Source organism: Corythoichthys intestinalis, chromosome 18 (assembly GCF_030265065.1).
Source record: "Corythoichthys intestinalis isolate RoL2023-P3 chromosome 18, ASM3026506v1, whole genome shotgun sequence".
Classification (NCBI taxonomy): domain Eukaryota; kingdom Metazoa; phylum Chordata; class Actinopteri; order Syngnathiformes; family Syngnathidae; genus Corythoichthys; species Corythoichthys intestinalis.
In genome coordinates, this window is record NC_080412.1 from 47,782,975 (window position 1) to 47,792,961 (window position 9,987).

At 43.3% G+C, this 9,987-nt stretch overlaps 1 protein-coding gene across 1 annotated transcript; it reads right to left on the minus strand.

Moving 5' to 3' along the window:
• Nucleotides 1-386: 386 nt before the first annotated feature.
• On the minus strand, nucleotides 387-9,987 carry LOC130906531 (UDP-glucuronosyltransferase 1-2-like). The gene is made up of 5 exons (XM_057820967.1): nucleotides 9,926-9,987; nucleotides 4,108-4,203; nucleotides 3,293-3,564; nucleotides 2,532-3,227; nucleotides 387-1,209 (listed from the first exon to the last, which is right to left on the minus strand). The coding sequence occupies exons 2-5, from the start codon at nucleotides 4,109-4,111 to the stop codon at nucleotides 628-630; spliced, it is 1,554 nt and encodes a 517-aa protein (XP_057676950.1). The 5' UTR covers nucleotides 4,112-4,203; nucleotides 9,926-9,987; the 3' UTR covers nucleotides 387-627.

The following is a 9,987-nucleotide window of genomic DNA, read 5'->3' on the forward strand; positions in this document are numbered from 1 at the left end:
TGGTTCTATGAAAGCTCAGGTTTGAAAAAAATGATGTATATCCATCTTGCCTCTTGGGTCATCGGGTGGTTTTGGGAAAGCAAAGCGAATGACCGTCTAAGGTGCTGGTCAGATGATCTGTTCAAAAAATAATTTTGACCCGTTATAAAAGTATCTTTTTTTTTGTTCGTTTCATTCATTTTTGTTGTTTGTTTTATTGCTTTACAACTTTTATAGACAATATTTTACCGGAAAACTCAAAATCATATATAACTTAAAATCATATAGAGTATAGGAAAGTCAATTCCATGCAATGACCATTTTCGGCCACCTTGTGACACCCCCTTAAACTCCGCGTATGGCAAAAACATACGCTTCCTCCAAAATTTGTCCAAAACGTTCCCATTTATTTCCAATGAATATAATTCCTTGTTCCTTTACAATAGCTCTAGTCTCCATTCCATTGATAGGCCGTGATCTGTGAGTAACAGGAAGCAACCCGTGATCAAATGAATACACACTGAAACACCCCCAAATCATCAGCAGGAAGTGACCACTAAATGCCTCAAAATGAACAGGAAGTGAGCCAATACACCAATACGGCAAAGGTACCGTCGCAATTTCTCCAAAAATGTCCATTTCTAGTTCTTAGTGTTGTTTAGTTTTGCTTTTTGTGGTCTTCCTACAGCAGAAGAACCTGACAAAGACCACCGCCAGCAAAGCGGTAGCAGCCGGAACGGCCGCCAAAACCAAAGCCACGTCGACACCATAGTACGCGTACCAGGGCATCTCGTAAGCCCGGGTGCGCAGGTGCGGCGCCCCTTTGTGTCGCATCACGTACTCCACCCAGAAGACGGCCCGCTCCATGGGGGTCAGGGGCTGATCGCGGTGTAGTTCCGACAGCCTCCGCATATTGCGTCGGTAGCCGTCTTGGCTCAAAAGCTCCTTGAGGCTGGCCTCAAAGCCTTGGCTGAGATCCACCAGTTCCAGAATCTTGGCGGCTCCTCTGTGTTCTAAGCGCAGCAGGTTGTCAAATTGGTCAAAGAAGAGCGGGATGCCCAGGACGGGGACGCCGTAGAAGATGGCTTCCTGGAGTCCGTTGGTACCCCCGTGGGCCACAAAGACTTTGGTCTGCGGGTGACCCAGGAGATCCTTTTGGGGCATCCAGTCCAACATCAGGGTGTTGTTGCCCAGCGTGGACGGCCGAGGACCTTTGTGGCGCCAAACCACCTATAATGGGAAAAACAAAGCGGTCATATAGTGTTGTCGGCAGGCTATATATTTGCCATCTAGGCATTGTTGTTTATGTCAACGGTGACAAAAATTTGGCATAATTTCCATCATATGCTTGCAGGCGAGTGTCAAGCCTTGAGTTAGGATTTTACCCTAGTGTTTCCTGTCCAAGTGATTACTCATTGATTTCACCTGTTGTGGCCTGCTCCTTGCGTCTTGACCAATCCGCTCCCTCTTGTAGCAGCCACCTGTGTCTCATTGCCTCTTTACCCCTTGTCTGTGTATTTAAGCTCCCAGTTTCTGTTAACTCCTTGTTGCGTCATTGTCGCTTTCATGTTCATCCCAAGGTCTGGTCTTGTTTATGTCAATTCTGTCGTCCACAGCCCTCGTGTTCCTGCATCCTCTGTTCATGTAAGTTTGGGTGCTTTTTATTTGTACTTGGTGTTTTTGTAGTTATCATTCAATCATTTTTGGAATTCACCGCCACCCTGCCTCGCCTCCCTGTCTTTGTTTTCCTGCATTTGGATTCTCCATGCCGCCTCCAACTGACAGGGTGACATTTTCTAATTGTACGTGTTGTACGCCAGGATGCAGTGTATGGGTTGTGTCACTCATGTAACATGCGCTGCCCTCCGGTGTCCTTCAAAATAGGCTGCCCACCAGGCTTCCTTTGAAACACATGGTAAGGTTTGTTTTCTTATCTTATCAATGTTGCTCTCGGCTTCAAATGTCTGTGTTGAGTGATCATCTCACACTAAATGCAACTCTTAGTGTTAACATGGCATCCGTGTTAGCATAGCATTGGCGTTAGCATTAGCAGAAACGTTTTCGTGGCGAGCATCTTCTTAAACGCTCGGACAACTTTTTTTTACATGCAGTTGGTGGCGTCATTGAAAAGCGCCAGTCACCACTACATACCTGTTAAGTTGTAGAAATTGCAAATAGGGAGATTTCTGTTTGCCAACCCTGATGACAATCGCTAAGACAAAATGCAACCATTTTTTTTCAAGTTCATTTTGGTCACAACACTTGTGTAAAAATTAACTACACTGTTAAAGAGAGACGGCCAGGCTATTCGTTGTTGGTCACTTTCCGAATCGGGCCGAATGGTATCGTTACAAAACGGTGACAAACAAAAACGTAAAAAAAAAAAAAAAATTGACATTTTTGGAAAATCGGGAGATTTGGCTTTCTAATCGTGAGGCGTGAGCATTGGGGTCAAAATCGGGAGTCTCCCGACCAAATCGTGAAACTTAACAGGTCAGCCACTAGAGATTCGCCGTTATGAACGTTCACTTTTCACACGATCGTTCCCTCACCTTCTGCGGCAACCTGGCAAAGACGGCGGCGATTTCCTCAGCGTCGCTTTCGGGCATGGCGTTGACCAGACTGCCGAGACTCATTACGATCACGCCGTGCTCACCGGCGCTCTGAACAAAGTCCTCCAGCTGCGCGGGCAGCGGCCCGGCGGACCGGCACTGGAAGCCGCCTATGTAGACCACGTTAGGCATGGTGGGACGAGGGAAATCGAAGACGAAATCTGTGCGGAAGAGCAAAATGTCCGCTTGCTGGATTAGAGAGTTGATGTCGCATCCGCCGCGGATGTGCTTCTCGCAAAGGGCGTTATAGATGGGCTCGATCAGGAATTTCTGCTGCAAGAGGCCCGCCGCGTAGTAGAAGACGTTCTGCACCCTCTGGAAGAAATCCATCTTGTCCGTCAGGCCCGATCCCGGCACGGGAATGTAGGATAGAGGCGAGGGGGCTACGGCAAAGTGTCCTTCTCCGCCTTGGATCCAACGAACATTGAGCACCAGCGGAAGTTCCAGGTACTTGGCCAGAATCACGCCGGGAGCGATGGCCGGGTCGGTCAGGACCAGGTCGAAGCGGGAGTCTCTAAAGCTCCGGACCGTCTCTCGGTCATCCAGGAGCTCGGAAAGGGCGGCGCCCCACACCGAGTGAGCTCTCAGGATCATTTGGGCAAACTCTAGGTGCATGGTTCGGCCGTGTCGGAGGGCCTGAAAGAGAAGAAAAAGAGGCGTGACGGCAATCCCGTTCGGTTACAAATCCGAGCTGAACTGACCTTAATGAATTCCTCTAGAAATTGGAAAAATTCCTCCCACCCTCCCTCTACGTCGATGGTGACGGTGGTGTAGAGCGGCGAACTTTGAGGCACGTAGATGCTGTTGGAGGCTCTGACGACCGTCATACGGTGTCCTCTCTGGTGGAGTTCCTCCATAAGAACCTTCATGTTGATCCAGTGGCTGCCGTCCACCGGGAACACCAGGATGTTGCCTCCGTCACACCGACACGGACATCGCCACAGCACCAAAAGCACCGCCAGCAAAAACGGTCCTAAAACACAACACGGCCAAATTTTCAATATTTGTAAAGGTGGTCAAAACAATAATCGTTTCAATAATCCTAGTCGTTCATGTTAAGGATTTTAAAACGGAACTCAATTCAATGGTAGTTCATTAACCAGTGACCAAAAATACCAAAAACAAAATACGTAGCTGTATCAAATGACAAAGAGAAAATCATCAAATGGCATATGAAGCTTTTAATGTTCTCATTGGAAATGAATACAAAATGAATTGGCATTTTCACTCTTCAACAGATGAAATGAAACTACAACTACAATTTCCTGCCAACAATTGAGCTGTTCATGTCTCAGCAAGTCCTCCCTAAAGAATGTATCAAGAGAAATGTTGTATTTTAGTCTACATACTGTGCAAGTTGGGGTACATTTTAGCAGATGAAAATGTACAACAGTTGCAAAACAAATTTCAACAACTGCTTCAATCAAACCTATAAAGATTGGAGTGCATTTGCATGAAAAACGGCACCTCAAATCTGATATACAGTATATATTTCGATCAAAAAGATGGAACGTACCCATGGTGCGGATTGACAGCAGCTACGGCACAGCGTCTTTATCTGAAGGTTGGACTTCAAACTGGAGTCACAGGTGAAGGTTTGTTGTTAGGTCACCTGTCGAGATAACAACAGCGGTCACGTGACTGCCAGAGTTACTCCATGTCAAAAGTAAAAGTAACAATAACCACCATGGGCGGGCCATAAGGGGGCCGTACCTGCCCCAAAGCACAGATTAGAAATGCAGATGGCATGAAAACTAAATTGTAAAGTATTAATTGTGACTAGAGATGCGATCGATCGGGTCCGATCACGTCATTTTCAAAGTATCGGAATCGGCAAAAAAATATCGGACATGCCTTTTAAAAAAAAATTTTTTTTTTTAAATTAAATCGTTTTCTAATTGTATTTAACGTTACAGACATAATATGTTTCACTCTTCCAGAGTCTTTAGTTTAGGCTTCAGGTAGGGTTATCAAATTTATCCTAATAACAGCGGTAATTTTAATTTTTTTTTTTAATGTATCACGTTAAAATATTTAACGCAATTAATGCATTCGCTGCATGACCCACTCACGCATTGTCGCGCTCAATCTGTAATGGTGCCGTTTTACCTATATAGCGAGATAAAAGGCAGCGTAAAATGAGTAGAGTGAATTTTGGCAGCCTTTTTTGAATTGGCTAAAGCCTTACAATCCCTCTCCCTACGATTAGAAATATCATGGGAAGCAATGTGGGGAAGCAAGGTAGCAATTGATCTTTTTCTTAACACCTCATGTTATTTCCCAACGCAGAGAAGATATATCAATTGGTAGCACTACGCACAGTCATGGTTCCACTTCCCATCATGCATTTGGGCATGACTACAGTATCATTTACTGAAAGCTCAACAAATATGGCAATATTTAGTCACAATATACAAAGTCACAAGTCTTTCTATCCGTGGATCCCTCTCACAGAAAGAATGTTAATAATGTAAATGCCATCTTGAGGATTTATTGACATAATAAACAAATACAGTACTTATGTACTGTATGTTGAATGTATATATTCGTCCGATTTTTATTCATTTTTTTCTTAATGCATTGCCAAAATGTATATGATCGGGAAAAATTATCGGGAATGATTGGAATTGAATTGGGAGCAAAAAAAAGCAATCGGATCGGGAAATATCGGGATCGGCAGATATTTATCGGATCGGGAGCAAAAAAACATGATCGGAACAACCCTAGTTGTGACCCCCCATGCATTTCAAATACCTAAAAGCTAGCTGCCCACAGACGCTGGAAGTCACTCACAGCAGAAGGTGCTAAGGATCCTTTTTAGTCTTTCCCTTCCAAAAACAGTCGTTTGGGTCCATATAGGTCATGCTTGCGTGTTTTCTCAATACAAGGCACCTACAGTGTGTGTTGGAGTTTTTCTATTGGAATATATTGTATCATAATGCAATTCTCCGCAGCTGGACGGCGCAACGACACACAAACACATTTGAAAACTAAAATGTCCAATAAGCCTCAGTTTAATGCCACTTTTTCAAAAATAGCTCCTTATTCAACATGACCCGGTAGCAAGCAAGGTGTCAGGTGGTGACCATGTTCTTAAAAAAAAAAAAAAAAAAAAAACTTTTTCAACATGTATATTTATTCAAAAAAGTGTAATACGCTACTGTCTCAATGTGTTTTATTTATTCATTTATTTTTACCCCACCACCACAAAAAAATCTACCAAAACACGTTTTTTTCCCCAAAACCAGGGGGTGCTGCAGCACCCTCAGCACTCCACTTCCCACGCCACCGTAACCGCCTGGTGACAACAGTGGTCTTGCCTGCGATTTAGGAAACGGTTCCCTCTTTGTGATTTCCAGGTGTTTCCTGTCCGCTGCTTTATCAGGGAACTCAGAGTGCATTTAGCTGATCATTGTTTGACACAAATAGCATTAAATCTCAGCAGGTCTACTGCAATAGCCTGAATAAATAAAGATGGTGTTTTTTCAGCTTGGGTAAGGATAGTCTGATGACTTCATGGAACCCAGCAACAGATGAAGGAATGGGATGCTCACTTCCAACAGTTTTCCGGAATAAACTACTATTCCACCAAAAAAAAAAATTTAAAAAAAAATGGAACAATGGAAGAAAACCATTTGATAAGTCAACTTTGATCCTCGAAATATTGCGTGATCCCTTACAATTTTCTAACCAAACTAGTCATTTTCCTACTCAATTTCAGTCCGTCAGGCTATTTTGTACATCCTGTCGTAACAGGGGTGTCAGATCTTGATTTTTCTGTAAGGTAGCATAAAAGAAATTCTGCAAAAATGAATATTTTCCTTCTTGTTCAATTGCTAAACTTGCTTTCTGAACTTTTGCAGATAAAGGTAAAAAAAAAAAAACATGCCACAGAGTGTCACGAGAACATTTGAAAATTTCGAGTTGCCGCCGTCCCACTCGTGGCTTCCCGCGAGCACTTAAAATAGCCTTAAGGCAGGGCTGGCCGGCCGAGCGATAGAACCGTCGCTGGACATCACAACAACGGGAACCTCTGGAGGCCCCTCGGCGATGACTCATTTGGAAACAACAGATGACGTAGCATTGAAACGGGCTTGTCCAAAAAGCATGAGGGATGTTCGGACGAACCTCGGCGGGAGTGCATCAATCGAGCATTCCTAACCATCTTGTTTCCATTGTCGGCGAGCAGGTTCACGCTCGCCAAATAACTGCGAGGATGTATTTGAGATGCGGATGATGTCACCGTGTTAACATGACAGCTGATTCAACAGAACCAGTGTGTGCCAAGCGCTTGACGTTCAGGCCTGTACTTTTAAAGCCCCCCCCCCCCCTTTTTTTTTTAAGGCTTTCTTGTCTTGATAGAAAGAAATAATTAAACTTAGTTATCATCTGACAAGACGATATGCATCAAAAGATTTTTGCTCTAAATTCAGATTCAGCACCTAAAAAGCACGATTGAACATGAATGCGATGTTCAATTATGAATGGCTGAAAAACTGTTTTCATTCTTCTTTATTCATCAAATTTACAGATGTGTCAGTGTCATTGGACATCTAGTGGTTGACAATGGAATGACATTGAAATTAAATGGGCGAAAGAAAAAAATGATCAACAAAATCGAGAAAACTTTTGAAGATAGTTGCCATCAACGGTAACATCTAGTCACTGACGTATAAGAAAAATGAGCAAAGTTATATTTGTCCAAAAAGAGAAGTAGTCATTAAAGACTTTTTTTTTTTTTTTTACTTTAACTCACGGGACATTGCGCTTCTGGTGAGTGTGTTTTAGCCATCTGAGGGTGGTAAAACACCCCACATTCTAATTCCTACTTGGCAGCACACGACTCCCAAAAAGAATGGAACCTTTGAGAATTGAACCCCCCTCCCACATGCGCTTACATACTGCTGGGAACATTCACTAAAAAAAAAAAAAAATTGCTAAGTCACTTGGAGTGTTCACGTGTGAGTCTGGTTGTGTAACAGCCACCGTTCTGACATTGTCTATGCGATCACAAAATTGGAAGGAAAAACATACACTTTGTCTGTGTGTGTTAATGGCGAACACACTATGAAAGAAATGAATGCGTATTTATATTTTGGGTCTGACAGACACACGGAAACAAGTAAGTCACGCCGCATGTGTGTAAACGTGTGTTGACTTTGACAGCCTGGTCTATTTGGCCTCACCGCAAACAGTCCAAAGTGCCGTGCTCTTGTTTATGACACGCACACACATGCACTTTATGACTTTTATGACACCCGAGGTTGATTGGCCGTGAGAAGCAGGCATGGACAGCATCTTCATTGGACCCAGTAGGTGGTCTGGAGTCCAGACAAGCGTTCCTCGAGCCGAGGGGGGAAAAAGAGTCACGTGGCTTGGCAAAACACCCACTGACCTCCATCAAGGCCCGTAGGTGGCGTTAGGTGGAGCGGCATGCACCCCTGTTGAGAATTTTTTGGTGTGTCCTGTCTTGATAGATACATTCACCAAATTTCATGTTGGTGGGTGAAATTGGGCTTGTTTTTTTCTAACTTCCCTATAGATGGAACAGACTTACAGTGGTATGAAAAAGTATCCGAACCTTTTGGAATTTCTCACATTTCTGCATAAAATCACCATCAAATGTGATCTGATCTTTGTCAAAATCACACAGATGAAAATACAGTGTCTGCTTGAACTAAAACCACCAAAACATTCATAGGTTTTCATTTTTTAATGAGGACAGCGTGTGAACAATTAGTAAGTGAACCTTCTACCTAAGGAGACTTAAAGAGCAATTAAAACCAATTTTTAGCAATCATTTTAAGTCAGGTGTGTGCCCAATCACTGATGAGTGGTTTAAAGCCGCCCTGCCCACTATAAAACACACAATTGGTAAGAAATGTCTTGATGAGAAGCACTGTCTGATGTGCATCATGCCTTGGTCAAAAGAGCTGTCTGAAGACCTGCGATCAAAGATTGTTGATTTGTATAAAGCTGGGAAAGGATACAAAACCATCTCTAAAAGTCTGGATGTTCATCAATTGACAGTCAGCGAAGTTGTCTACAAATGGAGAGAGTTTGGCACTGTTGCTTCTCTCCCAAGGAGTGGCCGTCCACCAAAAACGATGCCAGCGCAGAATACTAAGTAAGAGAGGTAAAAAAGAACCCTAAAGTCTGCTAAAGACTTACAGAAATCACTGGCACAGTCCAATATCTCTGTGCACACATCAACTATTTGGCCAAGAATGGTGTACACTGCTGTCTAAAAAAAACCCATTGTTGCTCGTTTAATGTTTGCAAAAAGGCACTTGGACACTCCGCATAAGTTATTTTGTGGACTGATGAAACCAAAGTCGAATTTTTTAGGGGTAACTCACAACGTCATGTGTGGAGGAAAAATGAAACAGCTCGCCAACATCAACACCTCATCCCCACCATGAAGCATGGTGGAGGGAGCAGCATAATTTGGGGCTGTTTTGCTGCCTCAGGGCCTGGACAACTCGCAATCATTCATGGAAGAATGAATTCAAAAAGATTTTTTGCAGGATAACCTGAGGCTGTCTGTCAGACAGTTGAAGCTAAAAAGAGGATGGAAGCTGTAACATGTCAATGATCCAAAACGCAGAAGTAAATCAAATTCAGAATTTCAGAAGGACAAAATACATGTTCTGAAGTGGCCGAGTCAAAGTCCAGACTTGAACCCCATTGAGATGCTGTGGCATGACATAAAGACAGCAATTCATGACGACATCCCAGGAATCTGACTGAACTACATCAGTTTTGGAGAGAAGATTAGTCATGATTGATCTGCAGCGACAGGAAGCGTCTGGTTGAAGTTATTGAGGCCAAAGGGGTGGGGGTACAAAATATTAAATGTGAAGGTTCACTTACTTATTTTTCCCCTTCTGACATTGTTTGCATGCTATCCTCATTAAAATATGAAAACCTATAAATGTTTGGTTGATTTTAGTTCAAGCAGACACGTTTTTTTCATCTGTATGGTTTTGACAAAGATGAGATCACATTAAATGGTCATTTTACACCGAAATGTGAGGAATGCCAAAAGGTTCAGATCATTTTTAATACCACTTTAAAATGTCAACTTCAAACCAAAGCAGCCGACTTCCTGTCAATTCCCAGCACGGGTCCTTTTTGTACACTCTCTCACCATCAAATCTCATCCGGATGGGTGTAAAATGAATCTGAACAACATCGACAAGATCCACTCGATCTGAGGATTGCGGCTTGGAAAATCGTTCACGGGCCTCACAAAACTAACAAAGACACACGCAGACACTGTCCAAATGTGAGCAGACATTGCCCCAAAACAGATACGTTTCACTTCCTGCTACCTGAGCCTGATTGTCGCCCACTGGAAATGACTGGGCTGTGTCTTAACGGCATCATAGTCCAC

Excerpts from the sequence above, each read along its gene's own strand:
- LOC130906531 (XM_057820967.1), bottom strand. Across the intron at positions 3,228-3,292 it reads TTCTAGAGGAATTCATTAAG|GCCCTCCGACACGGCCGAAC; the intron begins GTCAGTTCAGCT and ends CTTCTCTTTCAG. Across the intron at positions 1,210-2,531 it reads TTGCCAGGTTGCCGCAGAAG|GTGGTTTGGCGCCACAAAGG; the intron begins GTGAGGGAACGA and ends TTCCCATTATAG.